The 25,134-nt window shown below is 53.0% G+C and overlaps 1 protein-coding gene across 7 annotated transcripts in view; it reads right to left on the bottom strand.

The window, feature by feature from the left end:
- LOC140898041 (butyrophilin subfamily 1 member A1-like) overlaps window positions 1-25,134 on the bottom strand; it is a 317,607-nt gene that overhangs the window by 125,955 nt on the left and 166,518 nt on the right. For 5 of the 7 annotated variants that reach the window (XM_073311458.1, XM_073311454.1, XM_073311455.1 and 2 more), the window contains 2 exons: window positions 24,710-24,742; window positions 23,815-23,835 (listed from right to left, as the gene is read on the bottom strand). In XM_073311458.1, coding sequence (XP_073167559.1) covers window positions 23,815-23,835; window positions 24,710-24,742 — 54 coding nt within the window. Of the gene's footprint in view, window positions 1-10,947; window positions 12,514-19,898; window positions 19,926-20,029; window positions 20,051-23,814; window positions 23,836-24,709; window positions 24,743-25,134 lie in introns of those variants that run through there. The other 2 variants (XM_073311463.1, XM_073311457.1) reach the window with 2 other exon arrangements.

The raw sequence follows: 25,134 nt of genomic DNA, 5'->3' as shown, positions 1-25,134 counted from the left end.
CAGGCTCTGCAGAAGTTGTGCCCACACACTGTAGTCACCAGCTCTGTCAGATACCCCAGGCAGACGGAGCAAATAGCTTCATCTTGTATTTCCCCTGCTGTAGCTGCAGCGGCCATGGCAGCTGGGTGAGTATCTGTTCTCTCTGCCCGTGGCTCTACACAGTGTGGGCTTGGGCTGACACTGGGAGGGGCCGCCTGCAAGTATCTGCTAGTCCCAGCCACAGAAGGAGAAGAAGAAAAAGGAGGAGCCAGGAGGGGGAGAAAACAGGAAAGTGAAACTGAAGGAGAGTAAAAGAGGGGGAAAGACAGGGAGAGGGCAGGAGAGAAGGAATGGATGGAGGTGAGGAGAAGGGATGGGAGAACAGGGGGCAATGGAGAGAGGGGGAAGAATATGAACTAATCTGATGTGTATTGCTGGAAGGCTGGAAGGGAGCGCATATCCCCTGCCCCACAGGCAGGAACTGTCTAACCCACCCCAACACTCACTGGGGATTGAAGTGGGGACCTACAGCGCTTAGCACAAGTCTCTACAGCTGGAGCTAAAGAGTCAGTCTGTGAAGTTCAGAGCTGTAAAAACCCACAAAATAAGGTCTGGATGAAGCATGGTCTGAGGATGCTTAACCCCCCTCTCCCCCCACACCCCCCACAGACCAGGGTGAAGCCCTAGCAGTCCGGTTTACTGAGCCCTGCCTCAGCGCATGGGGCTGGATGTGGTGATTTCTCCGGAGCCCTTCCAGCCCCACATTTCTATCCGTGAGCTCTGGCCTGTCTGAGACTCTCCGGGCCTTGGAGCCTGATCCGGTGCCCCTTGCAGTCAATGGTCAGATTCCCACTGGCCGTTGGATCTGGCCCTCGCGCACATCCCATCACCTGTGTATTGCACTCAGGGCCGGTGCAAGGATATTTTGCGCCCTAGGCGAAACTTCCTCCTTGTGCCCCCCCTTCCCCCTCCTTTCCCCTCCCCGCGTACTGCTTCACTGCGGTACAAAGTGGCAAGGACAATATCAATATGACAAATGTCAACAACACACGCATATCGGCACGTAAACATACACACTCAAACACTCAACATACCCACACAATGGACACAACGTATTCGCGAAGTGATGCAGCAGCACTTGCCAGAGTCTGAGATCTGAAACATCTCCACAGACATCGTGAGCCTCAGTCGACAACCTCCGAAAACGAGTCAACGTAGCACGATAACCAGCCTGTCAGAACGGGTGACGGCCACGCGCAATGAGGAAAACGACGTCACACACACACACATGCATTCTGGGTACCCAGAGCGGGAGGTTTCCATGTTTGGTAACTATAATGCCTCATGATGCCCGCTTGTCTCTGCATTGACCAGCTGTGGCTCCAGGTGAGCACTTCCCATAGAAATCCTGAGACGGGTAAACTGCTCCAAGAAATTTAAAAAAGTCTTGGGCCAAATGTAGAATAAGGGGGGCAGGCAGGGGTCTCCGAGGCTGCTCGCTATGGGGAGCTGGGGCACCAGTGGGAAGACTGCGGGGGCACACGGGGAGGCAGCAGCAGGTACCCAGGCACCCTCAGGCTTTGGGCAAGGAATCCCGCTCCATCCCCCTAGCGCCTGCCTTCAGCTCCCATCTGGTCTTGCCACGGCCCTGCTCCATGAACAGTCCCACCTTAGGGGGATGAACCTGTCCCACCTCATGGGCCTGTGGGGGCTGTGCTCTGCCCCAGAGCAGGCCGGGCCCCGTGCTCCCTGCTCCAGAGGGGGCTGGCCTGGCTCCCCCCAGGGCCAGATTAACTTTTTGTGGGCCCGATGCCAAACATATTTGTGGGCCTCCCTGGGGAATGTAGAGGCGAGGGGCAAGAGCACAGCGGGCAGGGTAGATTTGATTTAAATCATGACTTAAATCACAAGTTAGGAAGACTTGATTTAATCATGGGTTTCTACATAAAAGTGCATTCTTGTTGGTTGTTATAACCTTAATACATATTCTTCACAACTCAGAGACAGATGTAGGTTTCATTTTTAGAAGGCACGCACTGTACATTTGTAAACTGTGATTTATTTTGAAAACTTTTCAGATGAGTTTTACAGCTATATCAGAAAATGAATGATTGTTTGGTTATTTCATCTGTCAAAGATAATTGAAGCAGGTATTTATGAAGTCATTGGACGGTGAACTATCTCCAATTCAAGAGGTTAATCATGAATATTTGGAGGATTTTCTTGCCAGGCTGTATTAAGAGGAGAACACTACCAGACAGACATTTAAATTGTTTTATTTAACTAAAACAACAACGTTAAGTATTTTTTTCTTCAACAGCAAACATAATATTTTAATAAAAAAGCATATGTCCATCACTTCTCACATTTACCTCCAGACTTCTTCTCCTTTTCCAGATCTATTCTGCCCTCAACAATCTTCTGTTCATTGAACTTTTTGAAACTTTTCGCTTTTAAAGAGAGGTAAAGGGTTGACCCTGTGTACACAAATTTGCAGAGGGACAATAGAGTTGAGGTCTGTTATTTCTCACCGCTATACATTATTTATTTATTTAAAAACATTTTTGCTGTTAACAAGCATGTTACCTCTGGAGACACAAATCCACAGTTTGAGAACTGCAAAACTAAGCATATCTGATGGTGTCTTGCAGACTGAGCACTGAGTCCCATTGGGTAGATAGAAAAATTAACTTCAATAATCTATACAGAAGCCCCTGGAACCCCATAAGATTGGGTCCCTAATCCATGAACTATTAGAACTTATTTACAGAACTTTTCTTAAAGATTACAATTATATATTGTCTCATACTATAGAATTAGAATTTATTATCCCTATTCCATGATATAATGTATCTTAATTAAAACTATCTTTAGATCGTTTTTTCCCTCAAAAATCCAAGTTAAATTAAAATCTAATTTTTTTATTTTTTTCTTAAAGTCATTGATTTTTATCCACCCTGACAGCTGGGCATGGTGGGGGGGAAGGATTGGTCCCCAGCTGGAGCGAGGCAGGGGCCAGGGGCAAGATGAGCACAGTGGGTCATGGTGGGAGAATTAGTCCCTGCTGACTGGAGCAAGGCAGGGGCCGGAGGCAAAAGCACAGCGGGGTGGGAACTAGGGTTGGTCCTTGGAGCAAGGGAGGGGCTGGGAGTAAACTGCAAGTGCAGCAGGGCTGGGGGGGGGGGGGTAAACAGGATCCCTCCCTCACCCCTGCCCACATAGAGCTGGTACCTACCTTCTCCCTGGTTCTAGCCCATTCTCTTCATCTCTCTCTGCACCGAGCTGACGGTGGGGGTGCAGGGTCTGGGAGGGAGTTAGGGTGCAGGAGCAGGCTGGGGGTTGGGGTTCAGGGTCTGGCCAGCAGCTAGTATGAGGGAGGGGGCTCAGGGCTGGGGCTGGAGGTTGGGGTGTGGAGTGCTTACCTGGGGCAGCTCCCGTTCGGTGTCAGGGGTGCAGGTGGGTATGTGGGGGGCCGGGTTCAGGAGCTCCCATTTGGTGCTCAGGGTGGTGGCGGGGATGTGCAGGAGTCAGGGCATGAGGTGGGGGGGCTGGGTATATGTGGGGGTGCAGGAGTCAGGACTGGGGGCTGTGTGTGTGTGAGGGGGGTTCAGGAGTCAGGGCATGGGGGGTGGGGGGTGCAGGAGTCAGGGCAGAGGGCTGGGGGTGTGTGAGGAGGTGCATGAGTCAGGGATGGGGTCATGGGGGTGTGTGGGGGGTGCAGGGGTTGGGGCTCGGAGGTGTGGGGGGTGCAGGGGTCAGGGATGGGAGGTGTGGGGGGTGCAGGAGTCAGGACAGAGGACTCGGGGGTAGAGGAGTCAGGGCAGAGGGCTGGGGGTGTGGGCTTGGGTCTTGGGGATGCTCCCAGCCCCCTGCCCTGAGAGGCTCATGGCAGGGGCCTGGAGGGGATATGTCCTAATTCCACCCCTTTCCCCAAGGCCCCGCTCCTGCCTCTTCTCCGCTTCCTCCCTCTCCCTCTCGCAGGCAACAGCTGATGGGTGGCAGGGAGGGAGAGGGAGTGAGGGGGGAGGCGGGAACCCAGCATGCTGGGGAAGAGGCGGAGGACGGGGGAGCTTGGCGGCCGGCACAGCCTGCCCTGTTGAAGTAGGACAGAGCCCCGGGAGCTGCAGCACCAAGCTTCTGCCCCAGCAGGGGAGAGCGGGGCACGGAGAAGAGCGGCCACCGGGGCTCCTTCGGAGTGTGGGCCTGGCGCATTAGCTGGCGCCATGGTAAATCTGCTACTGCCCGCGGTGCTGCCCCGCCCGCCGCAGTGAAAGCTGGACCCGCCCCGCCCCTCCCCGCCGGTCCATCCCCCGGCTCCGTGCGCTGCACAGCGGCCAGGCAGCACCCCCGCTCCTTGGAGAGAAGACAAGTTAAAATGTAAAAAAAAATTGGGGGGGGGCACCGCTTTTTGGTACCCCCAAATCTTGGCGCCCTGGGCGATCGCCTAGTTCGCCTAAGGGTTGCACCGGCCCTGAGTGCACTGTGCGTTGTTAGGGGCCTAGCGACCCCCTGGGTTATTGTTACAGGGAGACACTGAGCTGAGCTCACAGAGTTCTGTCTTGGCTGTTAAATCTCCTCCGGGCTTCCGCCATCCTGCCCTGAAAATGAAAATGTCAGAAAGTAACAACAGCCCTGGGGCTGCTCCGAGTGACTCTGCAGAGGCCCTGCGAGTTCTCCTGCTCCCGAGGCTGAAGTGCAAACCCCAGCCCAAGCCAGGTGCCAGATAAGCCTCAGGCTGCAGCTTTCAGGTGAACGTGGCACACCCCAGGTAACTGAAGAGGAAGGAGCAGAGGGAAACTAACAATGTGATTTTATCGGCTATTCTTTCATCTGGCCACATTATTTTTTTTCCAAGAAAATAGGCTCAGTCCAGTGAGAACAAGGGAGAAAAATTGCATGTCCAAATTAGGGGGAAAAGTTATCAAGACACCCTAGTTAATGTCTAGCTCTACCCACCATTCCCAGAGTATTCTAACCACACACTAACCCACAGAAAGCTTCCTACCAACACTACAAAAAGAAGGATTCTGAGTGGACTCCTCCTGAAGGTCGAAACAGCAGACTGGACTTCTACATAGTGTGCTTCTGCCGATGTGACACACCCCTAGAGCCCTGACCAGGGGTATTCTATCTGCTACCCAAAATCCATAATCCTGGGAATCCTGGACGCCCCATCATCTCAGGCACTGGCACCCTGACCGCAGGATTTCTCTGGCTATGTAGACACCCTCCTCAGGCCCTACGCTACCAACACTCCCAGCTATCTTCGAGACATCACTGACTTCCTGAGGAAACTACAATCCTTTGGTGATCTTCCTGATAACACCATCCTGGCCACGATGGATGTAGAAGCCCTCTACACCAACATTCCACACATAGATGGACTATAAGCCGTCAGGAATAGCATCCCTGATACTATCACGGCAAACCTGGTGGCTGAACTTCATGACTTTGTCCTCACCCACAACTATTTCAGATTTGGGGATAATTTATACCTTCAAGTCAGCAGGATTGCTATGGGTACCCGCATGGCCCCACAATATGCCCACATTTTTATGGCTGACTTAGAACAACGCTTCCTCAGCTTTCGTCCCCTAACGCCCCTACTCCACTTGTGCTACATTGATGACACCTTCATCATCTGGACCCATAGGAAGGAGGCCCTTGAGGAATTCGAACAGGATTTCAACAATTTCCACCCCACCATCAACCTCAGCCTGGACCAGTCCACACAAGAGGTCCACTTCCTGGACACTACAGTGCTAATAAGTGATGGTCACATAAACACCACCCTACTGACTACTATACTTACCTACATGCCTCCAGCTTTCATCCAGACCAAATCACACGATCCATTTTCTACAGCCAAGTTCTAAGATACAACTGCATTTTCTCCAATCCCTCAGACAGAGACAAACGTCTGCAGGATCTCTATCCAGCATTCTTAAAACTACAATACTCACCTTTTGAAATGAAGAAACAGATTGACAGAGCCAGAAGGGTACCCAGAAGTCACCTACTACAAGACAGGCCCAACAAAGAAAGGAACAGAATGCCACTAGCCGTCACCTACAGCCCCCAACTAAAAGCTCTCCAGGACATCATCAATGATCTGCAACCTATCCTGAAGGACAATCCCTCACTCTCACAGACTTTGGGAGACAGGCCAGTCCTCACTTACAGACAGCCCCCCCAGCCTAAAGCAAATACTCACCAGCAGCTACACACCGCACAACAAAAACACTAACCCAGCAACCAAACCCTGCAACAAACCCCGGTGCCAATTCTGTCCACATACATATTCAAGGGACACCACTATAGGACCTAACCACAGCAGCCACACCATCAAGGGCTCTGTCATAAATATAAAGGGAAGGGTAACCACCTTTCTGTATAAAGTGCTATAAAATCCCTCCTGGCTTGAGGCAACATCCTGTTACCTGTAAAGGGTTAAGAAGCTCGGCTAACCTGGCTGGCACCTGACCCAAAGGACCAATAAGGGGACAATATACTTTCAAATCTTGGGGGGCAGGGGCGGCAGGGGAAGGCTTTTGTTTTGTGCTCTTTGTTTACATGTTTGTTCTCTTTTGGGACTGAGAGAGGCCAGACAGAAATCCATCTTCTCCAACCCATCCTAATCCAAGTCTCCAATATTGCAACCAGTATAGGTAAGCCAGGCGAGGCGGATTCATTTATCTTTTGTTTTATGTGAATTTTCCCTGTGTTAAGAGGGAGGTTTATTCGTTTTCTGTAACTTTAAGGTTTTGCCCAGAGGGGGATCCTCTGTGTTTTGAATTTGAATGCCCTGTAAAGTATTTTCCATCCTGATTTTATAGAGATGATTTTTACCTTTCTTTTTTTTTAATAAAATCCTTCTTTTAAGAACCTGACTGATTTTTTTCATTGTTCCAAGATCCAGGGGTTCGGGTCTTTGATGATTTTGTAACCAATTGGTTAGGATATTATTCTCAAGCCTCCCCAGGAAAGGGGTGTGTAGGGCTTGGGAGGATATTTTGGGGGAAGACGTCTCCAAGTGGTCTCTTTCCCTGTTCTTTGTTTAAAACGCTCGGTGGTGGCAGTATACTGTTCAAGGACAAGGCAAAGTTTGTACCTTGGGGAAGTTTTTAACCTAAGCTGGTAAGAATAAGCTTAGGGGGTCTTTCACGCGGGTTCCCACATCTGTACCTGAGAGTTCAGAGTGGGGAAGGAACCCTGACAGGCTCATTCACCTGCACATCTACCAATGTGATCTATGCCATCATGTGCCAGCAATGCCCCTCGGCCATGTACATTGGCCAAACTGGACAGTCTCTATGCAAAAGAATAAATGGACACAAATCTGACATCCGGAATTATAACATTCAAAAACCAGTAGGAGAATACTTCAATCTCCCTGGTCACTCAATAACAGACCTAAAAGTGGCAATTCGTCAACAAAAAAACTTCCAAAACAGACTCCAACGTGAAACTGCAGAACTGGAATTAATTTGCAAACTGGACACCATCACATTAGGCCTGAATAAAGACTGAATTAGGGCTGGTTAAGTCATTAAAAAACCTAAACCTAATTTCCCCCATCCTAATTTCCCCCTACTGTTACTCACACTTTCTTGTTAACTGTTTGAAATAGGCCACTCTCATTAACACTACAAAAGTTATTTTTCCTCCCTTTGTATCCTACTGTTAGTTGAATTGTCTCATTAGACTGACCTCACACTTGGCAGGCAAGTCCCATCTTTTCATGTATTTATACCTGCTCCTGTATTTTCCACTCCGTGCATCTGATGAAGTGGGTTCTAGCCCACGAAAGCTTATGCTCAAATAAATGTGTTAGTCTCTAAGGTGCCACAAGGACTCCTCATTGTTTTTGCTGATACAGACTAACACGGCTACCACTCTGAAACCTCCCCTCCCTCATCGTTCATGATCCTGCTGAGATGACGACCTTTGGTAACAGCAGCAGAAAGGTGCAGGTGGCGAGCAGGGGGTACAAAGGGTAACAGTTTATTGAGCTGCAGAGGGGAGCCTCTGAGGTGAGAGTCTCCTTTTTTATTGCACATCATTGAACTATTATCTGACAGACGGGCCCTGAGTCAGGGCACCAGCGACGCGGAGCCTGTGTGCCCCAGAACACACTGACTGGGAATAGTCATTAAACACCCCGCTGCCTGTGCTGACCGAGCTCAGGGGATCTGAGACGCTTCAGGTGCGGCTCTGAAGGGAGTTCCAGGGTAAGGTGCATAATTCCCTGCTCCGCTACAGACTCCCTGTGTGGCCTTAGGCAAGTCACCTAGGCCCAGAGTTTCCAAGGTGTTTTAGTGTCTCAAGATGCAGATAGGCGCCTAGTGGAATTTTCAAAGATGCCTGGGCACTTAGCTTCCAATGGGAGTTAGGCACCTAGGTGCTTTTGAAAATCCCACTAGATGCCTAACTACATCTTTAGGTGACTACAGACCTTCTAAAATCTGCCCCTTAGTCTCTGTGCCAGATTTGGAAAGTTATTTAGGCTCCTAAAGATGCAGACAGGAGCCTTGTGGGACATTCACACCTGCCTTGTAAGCCGATTTATATTTTTTAAAATAATGTAAAAGTGGACTGGAAACAGGAAGCGTTTAACAGTTTCCCTCTGTTCCACAATATCACCATCATAAAAAAAATGTATTTAACTAAGAATATCAACTTTATTAATACGCTTTTGAATACAGAAACAACCCAGCACTCTTGGATCAATAGCCCTCAAAAGCAAATACTTTCTAAAATTAAAACAAAATGTCGCCCCTTCTTTTGCGATGTTCTTCAGGAGGCAGCAAACACTTTTCGTCGTTGTCCAGTGGGGAATGGGGCTGCCCCTTGCCCAGCCTGGGGCAGGAGTGGTAACTGCGGAGGCGAGGGGGGAGGGCAGGGTGTCACGACACTCACCCAAGCCCCAGGTGCTCAGGTCCAGGAAGCCCCCTCGCCTCCCTTTTGGTGGGTGACAGAAGGTGGTGGGGGGCTGCGGCCACGTGTGCACCTCTTCCCCGCTGCTGCCCCTCACCATAGCATCACTGGGGGTGGGGGATGGGGCATCTCCTTGCCAAGCATTGGGCAGGAGAGGTGACTGCGGGCGGGGGCACGAGTCCAACACAGACCCATGCCCCAGCTGCTCAGGTCCAGACTCCAGGAAGCCTCCTCGGAGTTGGAGTCATCTCCCAGTAGGTGCCAGGGGGGCTGCCATCACATGTGCACCTCCTCCTCTCCCCCCTCCGCAGGTGCAGCAGCCACCTCAGCTTGCCGCCCGCGCCGGTCCCTGTGTTGTAGCCAGCAGCTGCCGGTGAGGGAGCACTGCGCGGAGCAGCTGGCGGGGCCGGGGGCGCTCCAGGGGAGGCCCATGGGGGCAGCAGGTGGGGCTGGGGCAGAGACCTGGCCCCAAACATTGGTGGACCCAGGCTCCCAGGCCCTGAATATTGCTGGAGCACGAGCACCAAGGGCCCATGTAACTCGCCGACCCTGCAAGGTGTATTTATGCAAGTTCTCAGTTGCAGAAATTTGTCCTGTATTTATTTACTTCTGAAAAACACCAAAAGTTAGATTCTGACTGTGTGGAGACATTAACTGTTACAGAAACCACATTATAATGTTTACTTTGCTTACTATAGTTGGGATTATAATAAAAATGTCATAGGAAAGATCCAAATGAGAACTCTAGCCTGTGTTCTTGCACATAGGTTGTTAAAACCTGGGAATTGCTGAGAGCAGATTTAATCGGGCTCTATCCAGTGTCCCAGAAGCTATACCAGTATGTACTGACAGCTACAGATGATTTTTCAAAATAGGTAGAAGAATTTTACACTTAGAACTATGACCGCACATGATGTGGAGAAGAAGACATGTGAAATTATATATTAACATGGCTGTCCAGAGCAGATACTGGCAGATCTAGGTTCTGAACTGAATAACGAGGTAACAGTTTACATTTGATGTTATTTTCACTATATGGTCAATTGCACAATCGCGGCCGTGTGACACAGAGCTTCAGCAGACCATGCCACCTAAAAAGCAGCAGACTGGATAAAAACACAAATGAATCCATCACAAGATAACGTTAGGGTATTTATTTTCAAATAATCAAGGTAAGTTTCGGGCACTCTGCCATGGATGGCGTATTGTGAATAAATCTTCAAAACTGAATGATGACACTGAAAATGTTCATAACACGTCACGTTTAAAACAAAAAGTAGTCCTAGCAATGCCATGTGATGTGCCTCCCCTCACACTCTGCTCAGCCAGCTCTTCAAGAAATTAGGTTCAATCGCTAACATCAAGGAATTGGACCAATCGGTCACTATTTGTACAGAGCATTCCAGAAGGTGGTGGACAGAACCCAGAGGAATTGTGATGAATTTCCTGGAGCAACTTTCTTTTCTTTGTACTCTAAACCTCACATGACAACAAAAATAGCACCCTTTTGACTGATTTATGGCCGAGAAGAAAGGTCTCCCAATAAAACGTCACCAAATTTCATGTTGTGTGTCATTAAGTGCCAGCATCTTTACTACAATTAAGTTAATTTGTGATGATTGAGTAAAGGAATACAACCCCTTCTCTATTTCTTTATCAAACTGCATTTGTTGTGTCCTTAGAACCAAGAACATGGAAAGCCTGGCAGTACTCTGAAATCAACAGTGGACACTGACAGGACATTCCCTGCAAATAATATTTCTAAAGAAAAATAAACCACAAAAATGAGATTGTAGAAGACATTTTTGTATTTCGCAGGGGTAGGCAACCTATGGCACGTGTGCCAAAGGCGGCATGCAAGCTGATTTTCAGTGGCACTCACACTGCCCGGGTCCTGGCCAAGGGCCGGGGGGGCTCTGTATTTTAATTTAATTTTAAATGAAGCTTCTTAAACATTTTAAAAACCTTATTTACTTTACATACAACAATAGTTTAGTTATATATTATTGACTTATAGAAAGAGACCTCCTAAAAACGTTAAAATGTTTGACTGGCACGCAAAACCTTACATTAGAGTGACTAAATGAAGACTCGGCACACCACTTCTGAACGGTTGCCGACCCCTGGTATCTAAGAATACAGCACTTGAGGTTGGGGACCATGTTTTGTGAGAAAAAGCAAGGAAGGGTCATATCTTGATTACCGATTATATTCAGCTAGAAAGTGAATTAATGCTGACAGAACTCCAAAGAATATTATATAATCTTGTATGAGTGAATTTAAATATATTGCTTCATTAATTCTATCATTTTTAAGCTATTAATTTTCAAAGGTGCAGTGCAGGAGGTGGGTGTATGTGCCCTGCCTCCCAGAGAGAACCAGTCAAGACAATAAAGGGGGGGTTGGAGGGAGAGAGAGCGAGAGGAGGAGAGGGAGAGAGCAGCTGCACATGTGTGTAGTTGTGATGTTTATGACACACGTACATTGTAATTGAACAACCCCGTCTGACAGTTTAATCGTTTATTTTGTGAAGATAAATATTTTGGATTTTCTGAAATTCCACAGTTGAAATACAAATGATGTTATTGAGAAAAGTTAAACTTCAATACAGATTTGAGGGAAGAATAAAAAAAAAAATGTAAATAATTCCATTTCTAAAAATATGTTTAGATGCCTTTTTTTGAAATACTGTGAAATTTAAATTAAAGTATTCTTGTATTTACCCCTTGTTACAATAATATTTTCTAAATTAGAATAATCTTTTTTCTTTCCTATTTTACATTGAGAGTTCACAGGGATAGAAAATTCTGGCAGGAGTGAATGACGCCATCCCCCACCATCTGCTACCCCGGGGCAGGGGACGGGGCAAGGTGAGGGCTGGGGGTTGCCGGGTGTCCGGTTTTCGACTGGACCCTCCAGTGGAAAAGGGAAACTGGCAGCGTCCGGTCAGCAGAAAAACTCCAGTAGCTGCAGTAACCGGCCCCCCCACAGAGGAGCAGCAGCGCTGGGGGGGCCGGTCTGTGCCGCGGGGTCAGTGTCAGGGACCGAGATTCCCCCCGGCCGGAGCCGGGACCGGGCAGATGATCAGGGGAGCCGCGTTTCTACCCCCAGCGTTGAGACCGGGACAGAAATAAGGGCGGAGCGTCCCGAAGAAGGTGCCAGTGAACGTGAAGAGACGGGACCCGTCAGTCACATTGTAAAACGAGACCTCGCCCGCCTCATAGTCCAGGAAAATCCCCACCCGGCTGGGCCGGACGCTCACGGGGAGGGGGGTCGAGGGGGAGGTGAGGGCCTTGTATCCCCCATACCACTGCCACACGGCCCAGTATCCATTCCCAGGGGAGAGTGCGACCCTCCCCTTCCTGCTCACAGATTCCCGACAAACCCCCAGAATCCATCTCGTCTTGTCTCCCACCCCCACCTCCCAGTAACGCCTCCCGCCCGCGAACCCCTCAGCGCCCAGGACAGAGACACAATAATCAAATCTCTCAGGGTTGTCGGGCAGATCCTGGCGTCTGTCTCCATCGCTCACACGTTTCCGATCCCCAGACAGGACGAGGTAGGGATTTGCCGTGTCTGGATCCAGAGTCACGTCCACTGGGGAGAGAGTCACAGAGTCAGGGCCGGGGGCAGGGGCTGGTCACTGGGATCGAAGGGAAATTAACCTGCGTCCCCGTTAATCACTGGGGGGGGTTGTTGCCTGAGGGGAGTCAGGGCCCCTCTGCCTGTGAGGAGACAATGGGGGGAAGGGGCAGGAGGAGCGGGGGAGGGGTGCGAAGGTGTCAGTGGGGGAGGGGGGAGGGGAGAGGCTGATGCCAGGAGAGGAAAGGGGAGGGGCAGGTGACAGGAGCAGAGGGGGGAGGGGTAGAGCGTGGGGCAGGCACAAGGGCAATGTGGGGACAAGGGAAGGGGCAGGCACCATAAGAACAGAGGGGGGGCGAAGGGCAGGATCCCGGGTGCTGCAGAGGGTGGGGGGAGGGGTGGGCTCCATGGGAAAAGAAGGGGATGGACCCCAGGGGGCTGCGGGGGGCAAGGGAAGGGGCGGGCACCAGGGGGCAGAGGGGTGTGAGGGAATGGGGGAGCTCCAATGGGGCAGGGGAAGTCAAGGGGAGGGTGAGCTGCCAGGGGGTGAGATGATGAGGAGTGGGGAGGTGGAACCATGGGGGGAGCGAATGGGCAGGCACTGGTGCTGGGGGGCAGAATGGGGGGTGAGGGAACAGGTGAGCAGAAGGGGGGCAGAGAGAGGGGTGTGGAGAAGGGCAGGACCTAGGGGGGCAGAGGAGTGTGAAGGGAGATGTGGGCACCAGGGGGGCAGAGGGAGGATGAAGGGAGGGGTGGGACCCAGAGATTAGGAGAGGGTGAGGGGAGGGGCGGGCCAGTGCTGAGGTGAGGGGAAGGGCAGAGACCAGGGGTCCAAAGGGGGGCGAGGGGAGGGACTTGCACCAGGCGGGCAGAGGAGGCAAAGGAAATGGCAGGCACCAGGCGGGCAGAGGGGGCAAGGGTAGAGCTGGGACTTGGGGCAGAGGAGGAGCTGGCATCAGGGGACTAGAGGGGTGCTGAGGGGTGCAGGTGTCATGGAGCCAGAGGGCGAGGGGAGGGGCAGAGTGAGAAATAAAGAGAAGGTGGCATGGATGATGGTGGCAGAGGGGCGAGAGGAGAGTGAGGTCAGTGGGGCAGAGGGTGGTGAGGGGGTAGGCACCAGGGAGGAAGGGGACAAGGGGAGGGTCAGGTTTTTGGGGGGGCAGGGGGAAGGAGGGAAGGGTGCGGGGGGTAAGGGAAAGGGTAGGTGCCAGGGGGATTGAGGGGGTTGAGCAGAAGGGCAGACACAGGGAGGGCAGAGGAGGGGAGGGACAAGCACCAGGGGGCAGAGAGGGGCGAGGAGAGAGGCAGGGGCAGGTGGGTAGAGGGAGGTGTTAGGAGACGACATTGGGGAGAGGCAGGTGCCGGGGGGTCAGAGTGGGGCTAGAGGAGGGGTGGGCACAGGGGGGTGAGGGAAGGGGTGCGTGCCAGAGGTCAGAGAGGGTGGGGAGAGAGGCAGGTGCCAGGAGGGCTGAGGGGAGTAAGAAGGGCAGAAGCCAGGACAGCAGAAGAGGGTGAGGGGTGGGACGGCCACCAGGGGACAGAGGGGGTGAGGGCAGTGGCAGGCACCAGGGAAGCAGATGTGAATGAGGGAAGGGGTGGGAGACCTGGCAGCAGAGGAGGGAAAGGGGAGAGGTGGATGCCAGGACATAGCGGGGGTGTGAAGTGATGGGTAGGCTCCAGGGTGTAGAGGATGTTTGGGGGAGAGGGAAAGGTGCCAGGAGGGCAGGGGGGAAGAAAGGGGGGTTTCCGGTGGGGCAGAGGTGGGTGGAAGGCAGGGGCACATGCCAGGGAGGCCAAGTAGGGGACAGAGCGGCCTGGGGAAGCAGAAAGTGGGTGGGAAGAAGGGGAGGGGCGAGGAGGAGGGGTCAGAATAGACGCAGGGTCCAGGTGGGCACAGGCGTGAGAAAAGGGTAAGGGAGGGGCAGGAGCCAGAGGGGTGAGGGAGAGGCAGGTCCCAGGGAATCTCTCTTGCTTTGGGTTCATGTGTGGTTGGTTTCTCGCTAAGAGCAGGTTGGTGTTGGCCCCACACACACTGGGGATGCAGCCCTGCCCTAGGGGGCGCAGCTGGGACTCTCCATGCTGGCGGGCCCCATGGGCACCACCTTCCAGCCAGGCAAACCCCACAGCCAGCCCCGCCCCTTTCCTGGCCCAGCCCGTCTGCCATGGGGCAGTGCTCTGGGTTGGGCTCACTGGGGCGGCCATGCAGTGGAGGATTCTGGGGGAGGGGGGGGCAAATGCGTACTAATAGGCTGTTGCTAATGAGGCCAGGACAGTGGGGAGGGGAGGGGGCATTTCCCCACTTACTGCCCCCTCCATCTGGGAGAAGCTGCACCAAGCGCCAGTCCCAGTTCACATCCGCACAGCCAGTCTACCCTGGGGGTTTGCACCGATGCAAGGAAACCCCGGCAGACATGGCCTGAGACACTGGTGTGCCAGGGGCCGTAACCCCTCCCATCACTGGGGTTATGGATCAATGATTACAGGGTGACTGGAGTAGGGGGGCTGGACTCTGCGTCTCCCAGGTCGGGGCCTGACACCCTGGGCTGCAGAGTCAGCCTAGCTCCCACGCTCTGGCCAGTGCCCAGGGCAATATTTAGACACAGGGGGACGTCATCAGACCCCCAGAGCCCAGCAGCTCAAGCCCTCATGGCGTCCCACGGGGGGATTGAACCGGGGACTCCCCGCTGGGGGCCCAGCCACGGGGCTAAAGGCTGGAAGGGAAGCGGCGGCACATTTCTGTTCATTGAAACTCGTCAGCAAACTCGACAGGGGTTCGTGAATCGTTTCTGTCGACCCAAAATATAATTTTGCAGCAAATAAAGTATTTGTCCAAAACATTTCACCCAGCTTCACTGTAAACCTGTCTGAGCAACTGAGGAGCCCAAATCCCAGTGACTTGCAGTGAGTGACTCTCAACATCCCCAGAAACGCAAAGTTACGGGCAGGTCAGACTCAGGACATCAGCTATGAAACACTCCAGAGCTGCTATTTAATTTGACCTGGTTAAAAAAATTCCCCGAGCCCCTGATCTCGCCCCCAAAATCAGGCTGAAAATGGAGACCCCACAAATCAGCCTGAACTCTGCCCAGAGCGATTGTCCCATGGATGATGTTGGCGGCACAGACCCTCTGCAGCTGCACCTGGGCGTCTCCCAGAGCAGACAATGGTCACAGAGACCGTCCCAGAGCCCCAGGGGCCCCGGTGTCTCCATCTAACCACTGCGCCAGCCACCCCCCTCGCTCTCATTAACCAGCCCTGGATCAGACGCGCTGGGAACTTTCAGACCCAGACTCTGGACACACTCTGGGTTCATGTACACAGCCCGCGGCAGCGAGTCTCCGAACGGGGTGGACAGATTCAGGCTTGTGGGGCTCCCTCCTTGGCACTAAAAATAGCCACATAGACGTTCACGCTCAGGCTGGAGCTCAGGCTCTGAAGCCCAGCATGGAGCCAGGTCTGCCCCTCACAGCGCAAGCAACGAGATTGTCTGTGTCCACGTCCCCTTCACCCCATTCCTGGGACAGGGAACAGCAGCCCCTGGGCCCCTCCCTTCACCCCCAGGGCAGGGGAGCGAGAGCCCTTGGTCTTCTGGGCAGTGGGGCCTCCCAGCACCAACTCCTGGGTCAGTGAGAAAGTGTCTCCACCTGGAGAGCTCTGTGCACCCGGCAAATACACAGATGTGCCCGTGGATCAGGATCCGGGATGGTCCTCTCCCCAGGAGTGATGGAAGCTCCCTAAAAGTAGAGGGGCCTCCGGTGCCTGAACCATGGCCCCGCCCTCCCATGTGGGTCCTTCTCCTGGAGCTCCTGCCCCCGCACCACCCCTTCTCTCCGAACCCCTGCCCTCACACTGCCTCTTCTCAAGACCCCGCCCCCACACAGCCCCTTCTCCCCAAGACTCCACCCCCTCACCACCTCTTCCCCCCCAACACCCGGCCCCAGTGGTAGCTCCTCTCTGCCCCCTCCCGCCCCCCATTGCTCAACCTTACAGCCGGTAAAAAGTGGGAGACCTAGCCCTCCTATCAGTAAAAGTGATGGGGCCATGGTCTCCTGGCCCCTCTCTTCCAGTGCCATTTATTCTCCAGCACCCCCAACCCCGGGAGGAGAGGGGGCCTCGGGGCAGTGTCAGTGAGTTCAGTGCTGGGGGTACGAGTGAGGTTTACACCCCACTTGCTGGAGCTCTGGATATCAAGGGTACGAGGACGTCACAGTGGCCGTGTGAGCCCCGCACTGTCCTGCCAACATGGCTCAGCCCTGACACCTGCTAGAGTCTCTCCCTGGGGAGGAACCGTCCCTGTGGCCCCTTTAGGCCTTGGCCTCCCTGCGGACATGGCCGGTCAGGCTGCCGTCAACGAGAATTACGACATGAGCTCCTGTTCACTGGGAGCCGGACTCTGAGCCTGGGCTGAGATCGGTGACTGGGGAGTGAAAGGCCCCAGCTCCCTCACTGCCCCCCTGAGCCAGCCCAGCGCACCCAGCCATTCAGTGCGATAACAGCGATGCTCACACCTGGTGACACCCCCAGTGCCCGCAGCGGCCAGGGCGAGGGCCTGTCCAAGGAACAATGGGTGCAAGCTGCAGCAAGGGAGACTGAGGCTGGAGATGAGGAAACACTTTCTAAGTCTCAGGGCAGCGAAGCTCTGGACCTGGTCCAAGGGAGGCTGCGGGATCCCCGTCACTGGAGGTTTGTAAGAACAGATTGGACAAATCCCTGCCAGAGATGGTCTAGGCCCTGCCCCAGCACCAGGGGCTGGGCTAGGTGACCTCTCCAGGTCCCTTCCAGCCCTGCAGTGCCACGAGTCTAGGTTACAGCTGTTCCTGGGGTGTGGTGTGGGGCACGTGGCAGAGTTAACACTGTTAGTGACCATAGCAGCTCAGCGTCCCTGCCAGGGGCCTGAGCTGGCACGTGGCTGCCTGTACCCAGCTCAGCAGGGTGTTACTGGGCCGTGTGGACAGGACCTAGGGTTGGCACCTGTCCATAGGGTTGTCAGGCCTCCGTCCTTCACCACAAACCCCTCATCCCCAGCCCCACCCCAGAGCCCGCACCCCTCCCTCACTCTGAACCCCTCGGCCCCAGCCCGGAGCCCCTTTCTGCAACCCAAACCCCTCATCCCCGGCCCCACCCCAGAGTCCGCACCCCCAGCTGGAGTCCTCACCACCCCTGCACCCAACCCCCTGCCCCAGCCCGGAGCCCTCTCCCACACCCTGAACCCCTCATTTCTGGCCCCACCTGGAGCCCACACCCCCAGCCCAGAGCCCATCCCCCCCCGCACCCCAATCCCCTGTCCCATCCTGGAGCCCTCTCCTCTATCCCAAACCCCTCATCCCTGGCTCCACCCCAGAGTCCGCACCACCAGCCGGAGCCCTCATCCCCCTCCCACACCCCAAACCCCTGCCCCAGCCCGGTGAAAGTGAGTGAGGGTGGGGGGAGAGTGAGCGAGGGAGGGAGGGGGGATGGAGGGAGCAAGGGCAGGGCCCCGGAGAGGGGGAAGGGCAGAGCCTCAGGGCAGGGGCGGGACAGGGGTGTTCGGTTTTGTGAGATTAGAAAGTTGGCACCCGACCTGTCCAGGTTTTCCCAGGATTGTCCCTTTGTCCACGTCACTCTCCTGGGAAATCTGTGAGTCTGCCCAGGACGTGACAAGTCCCAGGTGTGTCAATGGCTGTAATGGGGGAGCTGCGGGGTGACCGTGCCTACGCAAAGGGAGCTCTGGGTCCAGAGTGCCTGGGAGCTGCAGAGACGGGGCAGCTCGGAGCAGTGAGTGAGATCAGGAGCTCAGGGCCAGCAGGGCCCAGTCACCCCTGTGCAGGTACCAGCTGCGGGGGTCACTGCCGGGGGCAGCGGGGTAGATCTGGCGCCATGTCCTGCTCGGTGAGGTTGGTACTTGGGGCAGTCCAGGAGCAGGAGCCTGTGGTGGCTGGTGCCCTCTCCTGGGATTCAGATGGGGAGACGGTGCCCGGGTGAGGGGACAGGTGATGTCCATGAAGCAGGCAGATTTCCTGTTTTGTTGGACCTCAGAGGTGGCAACCCGAACAGGACCCCCAGCGGTGTTTGTGTAACTGCCCTGGATGCCCCCCTCCCTCCCAGCTCTGTGTGGTAGGAGACCCTGGAGTGTATGGACCCTGGGCCAGTGGCTCTGCAATGTGTGTGCATGGCCCCTGGGCTCTCTGATCCCTGCTGGAGCGGCCCCGACTCCCCCAGCAGGCTCCAGGGCACACACAGGGTCAGGCAGGAGGCTGGGAGCAAACACACACACAGCTCAGCCCCGGCTGTGAGGCAGAAAAGCTGCCACGGGGGCACAATTAGTTGTAACTGGGTCAGGGGAGTGTCACGGGCTGGTTATAAAAACCTGTCTGCCCTGGCAATGGGGACAGGGCCTTCCTCCCCCCAAATCCAGGGAGACAGTGAACAGCTCCTGTATGGTTCTATTACGCGAGAAGGAAATTGTGGGCTGAAGCCTGGTCTGAGCATAGAAACCCTGCTGCTGGGAAGAGAGAGCTGAGCAGTTCAATGCAAATGATGGACAGATAAGAAAGTCCATTCTGCAGATCCCAGGTACCACCCTGGAAAGGTGACACCAGGCAGAGGTGACAGTAAGCCGGTACGCCCTGGTACGGCATATCGGCAAGAGCCGGTGCGCCGTACTGGGGTGGATCGGCTTCCCCAGGCGCAATTTAAAGGGCCTGCGGCTCCCCACAGCGGCTGGAGCCCCCTGCCCTTTAAATTGCTGCCAGAGCCCTGGAGAAGCGGCGGCGGGGCTGGGGCAGCAATTTAAAGAGCCCAGGGCGGTCGCGGCGGCTGATCAATGGGTCCTTTAAATTGTCCCCGGAGCCCCACAACTGCTTCCCCAAGGCTCCGGCTGGCTCCGGGGACAATTTAAAGGGCCTGGGGTGGTACCGGCAGCCAGGGCTCCGGGGACGATTTAAAGGGCCCAGAGCTCCGGCCGCCGCTACCGCCCAGGGCCCTTTAAACCACTGCCAAAGCCCCCGGCTGCTGCTGTTACCCCAGCGGAGGGGAGGGGGAAGAAGGCACTTGCCAGTATAGGGTGGGCTGTGGCTGGCTCTGACCCCCAGCCCCACCCCTTCCGCTTGAGGTCCCGCCCCTTCCAGGGGCCAGAGCTGGCCCTAGCCCAGCCCCGTGCCGGTAAATCCCTCAACTTACTTTCACCCCTGACACCAGGGGCAGTATTCCCTCACCAATCAGCCCTTTCCCAAAGGGAGCATGTCCCTGCTATGCAATAAACCTGGGATGTCACCTGCCCCTTTCCATCTGCCCCCAGTGACATTGCTTTCTCGAGCCTATTGAATGTCATAGGAAAATGCTCAGTGCAGGGAAAGGAGCAGAGAACTCCCAGGGGGAGGTGGGTCTCACCATGGATAAAATATCAGCGTTATGTACTGTACCTGCGTAGAGCTGGGCGAGTCTCCACCCTGCAACCAAACACAGAGAGAGGGGTGAGAACGCCCCTGATCACCAACACGCTGAGCAGGAGACAATGTGAGACAAGGGTGATACTGGGGGGAATGGAACTTACTGAGCTCAGCCTGGAGTTTGTCTAAAAATAAAACAAAGAGAAATGAGTCAATAGCACATAGAGTCAAGTATCAGGGGGTAGCCGTGTTAGTCTGTATCCACAAAAACAACAAGGAGTCTGCTCCTTGTTGTTTTTGTGAATACCACATAGAGTGACCAGATATCCCGATTTTATAGTACCGATAGTTGGGGCTTTGACTTATATAGGCGCCTATTACCCCCCATCCCCTATCCCGATTTTTCACACTTGCTGTCTAGTCACCCTCATATCACATTATCTTGCAGAAGAGAAGTGAGTCAAAAAGGCTCTAAAGCAGGGAAGTTAAAATCCTTAGACTCAGCCTGGAGGCTACGTCAACAACCGGAGCCTGGCACCTCCTGAGCAGCAAAGGAATTAGCAAGGGGAGAAATATAGTAACCCCACCCGGCCAGGCGCAAGAGGTTGTTAGAGCTAAACAGGGACCCCTCAGCAAGTGGAAATATTAACCCAGTGAAACCAGTAGAAAGGAGCATAAAGTACATCGGGTGAAGTGCATGATGGGAATTAGGAGGCTAAAATGGAATTAGGAGAGTGAACGTCCAGTGACATAAAATAAAGACCAGGGAATTATTTCAGTCCATCAGAATCAGGAAGCCTGTGAGAGAATCGATGGGTTCCCTGGATCCACAGGGGCGAAAGGGAGCAATTGGGAAGGGTACGGACAATGCTGAGAGACTGACTGGTTTCTTTGCCTCAGTTTTTGCCACAGAGAATGTTGGGGAGAGACCTGCCCTGGAGCTGTTCTGTTCATGAAATGAATATCAGGGATTGAGGTGTGAAGACGAGATATTGGAACAACTGGTAAGTTAAAGAGCCAGCAGCCACCAAGAGCAGCGTGGATCCCTGCCAGGGGACAAACGTTCAAGAGTTCTGAAATGTCAGAGCGATATGGCTGAGCTGCAAGCAATAATACGCATCTCTCATTAAAATCAGCGACTATTCTGGAGATTCAGAGGGTTGGGAATGTTGTACCCAGCTTTAAAAATTTGGCAGGAGTAATTCTGAGAATTACAGCCCAGTGAGCTTTACATCAGTAACTGGTAAACTGGTTGAAACAAGAATTAAAACAGAATTCTAAATCAGCTACATGAGAATGATGGGGAAAAGTCCAACTAGCACAGCTGGAAAAGAAAACTGTGGGTTTGTCTACACTTAAACCCCTACAGCAGTGCAGCTGCACCACAGCTGCTGGGGGGCTTCAGCATAGACACGACCTACCCTGAGAGGAGGGATTATCCCATCGTCATAGGTCACCCACCTCCCCCAAAGTCAGTAGCTAGGTTGAGTCTTCTGTTGACCTAGCACTGTCTATACCAGGGGTTAGCTTGGTGGGTTCACTCTCTATTCACACTCCTGAAAAACGTAGCTATACCAAGATAAATTCCTAGAACAGACTAGGCTTGTGTCTCACTAATCTATTAAATGTCATTGAGTATGTCAGTACAGTGTGGCACAAAGGAGAACCCCTGGCATAATTGATGTGGACTTTCAAAAAGTCTTTGAAAAAGTTCCTCACAAAAGGTTATGAAGGAAACGAAGGCTGTCTACGCCACCACTTATGTCTGCAAAACTTATGTCACTCAGGGAAGTGAATATTCCACCCCCTGAGCAACATAAGTTACACTGACATAAGTGTTAGTGTGCACAGCACTATGTTGGTGGGAGAAACTCCTCCTCACATAGCTACCACCACCCGCAGGAGGGGAATCATTATACTGATGGGAGAACTCTCTCCCATTGGCATCGAATGGCTCCACTAGAGATCTTACAGTGGCACGGCTGCATCGGTTCAACTCTGGCATTATAAGCTCTGTAGTGCAGACATTAGTCTTCATGGAGTGAGAGGTTAAGTATTGTCCTGGATCAGAAACCAGCTAAACAACAGAAAACAGGGTAGGAATAAATGGTCAATTTTCATATCTAAAAAGGTTAGTAGTGGGGTGCCTCAAAGTTGGGTGTTAGGACTGGTGTTTAGTCTATTTCAGTGGTTCTCAAACTGTGGGTCAAGACCCCAAAGTGGGTTGTGACCCTGTTTTAATGGGGTTGCCAGGGCTGGCTTAGACTTGCTGGGGCCAAAGCCCGAGACCCACCGCCCAGGGCTGAAGCTGAAGCCTGAGGGCTTCAGCCCTGGGTATTGGGGCTCTGAGTACAGGCCCCCTGTCTGGGATGGAAGCCCCTGGGCTTCGGCTTTGGCCCTGGCCCCCGCACCCAGGGGGCAGAGCTCGGGCAGGCTCTGTCTTCGATCCCCCCTCCTGAGGTCGTGTAGTAATTTTTGTTGTCAGAAGGGAGTTATAGTGCAATGAAGTTTGAGAACCCCTGGTCTATTTATCAGTGACTTGGAACAAAGGATAAGCCCTAAAGAGGCAAAATTTGCAGATGACACACAATTATTTAGGTTACCAAAGAAGTCTGAGTTATTTCAGAGAGACCAAGCTTGGATAACATGATGGCTGATGAAATTCAGTGTTGATCAATGGAAGGTTATGCACATTGCAAGTATAATTAGACCTATGCATGCAGGTTATTGGCTTTAAAATACTCAGGAAAAAGACCTGGGCAGCACTGTGGACCCCTCTTTGAAGAACTCCACTCAGTGTGCAGTGGTATTTAAAGAATGAAGTGTCAGGATGCACAAAGAACAGGACAGAAAATCACACTTATATACATCCTCACCGGTACTGGTCGCCCTATCTCAGGAAGGATATTACAGAGACGGGCAATAATTATGATTTGAGCCCTGAAGGCAAAGCCATATAAAAAGTGATTGAAAAAGATGGGACATTTTAGTTTAGATAGGAGACATGACAGAGATATAGAAAACAGTGAGTGAGAGAGAGATCAATTGGGTTCTCAGACCTACCTTCCCTCCTAGTGCAAGAACAAGAGGATACTCAGCTAAATTGAAAGGTAGCAAATTTCAAACTATAAGAAGAAATACTCTTGTTTACATGATGCATAATTAGCCTGTGGACCTCCTTGCCACAAGATAGCATTGAAGAAAAGAGTTTAACAGAAATAACAGGAAAGGACATTTATATGGCTAATGAGAACATGCTGTTTTACATTGAGTATGGTTATAACAAAACAGACAAGCAAAGAAAAACCCCAAATGGACGAAGGATTCAGAAAGGCCCAGATACTGATATGGAAATGTAAATATCCAGAGTTGTGATAATTCTCAAAAACACAAGCATTCTGCTTCACGGCACAAGCCAAACACTGACAGGGGTCTGGAGGGATTCGAGGGAACTCTCCCTGGGGGCAGATTAGTCGATCATTGGGGTGACGGGACTGGGTGGGACGGGGGTGGAGCCCGCAGCCAATAGCACAGGAGAGCAAATGGGCAGAGTGACACTGTAGCGAGCAGCACAACGACATCATCAGCCACCATGTCCCTGGCCACCTTCTGCCTGGCAGGTCACACCGGGGGTGTTAAGGACTACAGCCAGCTCACAGCATGGGCACAGTGCTGGCTACACAGAGGGCAGAGTGAGCCAAACCCGCTCTCTCCCCTGGCTGTGTGGGAGCAGTAAACCCCTGGGAGTTCAGGGAGTGGGGTTTGGGTCTGTTCATTCTGTGTCCTGAGTGTGAGGGACGAGGGGCAGAGCTTCTCTGTGCACCGCACAAACCAAACGGACTTAGTTCATAGTGAGAGCTCTCAAGACCTGCCTCGGGGGTCTATGAAACTTCTTGCAAAGTTTGAGATTCCCCCTCCTCTCCCATTGCAATGAATAAAGGGACCTCACCTTTCTCTGCACGATGCGCCGCTGGAAGTGAACAACAGGAGAGGTGGGTTACAAGGTAGAAGATTTATCTGTACGTATTGCAAACTCATAGTGGACATTTTTCTACTGGTAGAAAGTAGAACACACACTGGGGTGCTCTGCCTCCAGCTACTCCCACTGCCAGCGTTATACTGGGGACACAAGGCTCGTGCAGGTAAAACGCTGAGTACATGGCTCTCCCCTTTCCCTTTTGGCTGAGGCCCCCCACTGAACTCGACGGTCTGTCTGTCTGTCTGGAATGGGATAACTCTTGAGAACCATGTCCCATCGATTGCAGCGTTTCAGGGGATTTTCTAAGTATCAATGAGCTGAACCCTCCTGATTTTGGTGAAAACTGGAGAACTGGAGAAGCCTGATTTCCACTAAACTCACTGTTTGTTCCCTCAGGATACAGGAGAAGCCAGTGACCTTGGGGTTAGGGTTTAAGGTGAGGGTGAGGTTAGGGTTAGCAGTGGGCCCCTCCCCCACTCCAGTCAGCTCCCACAGCTGCACTTCTTGCCTCCTCTTCTCCCCCCCCCCCCCCCCCGTATTCCAGCCAGGTCCTTCGCCTCCCCACTCTGGTCAGAACTCTATTGATGTGGGTGAAAATCAGAAAAGCCTGATTTTATTGGAAATCAGTTTTTCCAGTTTTCTGCTTTTCACAGCAATCAGTAGGGTTATGGGCAGGGTTGAGGGAGAATGGTGGTGCAGACCCCTTTGGAAATGTTAGGCATAGTCTGCAGACCTGCCGTGGTCTGTGGTCCACAGGTTGAAAACCACTGCTCTAGGGGGAGAAAATGGGGAGAGGTGAAATTCCCCTGTCGTATTTCTAGGAATAATCCTGACATCAGTTCATGTAACGAGCCCAGACACTGACCTTTCTCGCTCTCCAGTTCAGATTGCAGAGTCTCTAGAGGGAGAAAAGGGGGAGAGAGGAGATTTCATTCCATCGTGTTTATGGTGAAGTTCCTATAATTGTTTAACGCAGCTCTGCTGTAATTATGCAATAGAGAAACAAATGGAGAGACACAGATGGGTCCATCTATTGAGGTCCCCGCACCCCCGTCCTAGGCCAGCTCCTGAGCTTGTGGGTGATGCCTGTCCCCTGATCCTAGTGACACATGGGAACAGCTCCCTCTAAGGCCAGGTTAGTTGGGTGGTGCCCTAGCTAAGAACAGGGTGGAGGTGTCTTTCTTTAGCTGGGTGCTCAGGTCAGCATGAGCCTCGGAGGGAGGAGTGGATGGACCCCTACAGGCATCGCCTCTAAGATCAGCTCTTTCCACTTAGAGCTTGTCCATTTGG

This window comes from Lepidochelys kempii, chromosome 14, assembly GCF_965140265.1.
Source record: "Lepidochelys kempii isolate rLepKem1 chromosome 14, rLepKem1.hap2, whole genome shotgun sequence".
Classification (NCBI taxonomy): domain Eukaryota; kingdom Metazoa; phylum Chordata; order Testudines; family Cheloniidae; genus Lepidochelys; species Lepidochelys kempii.
Note: the sequence above shows the minus strand (reverse complement) of the source record. Positions and strands in the feature narration are given on the sequence as shown.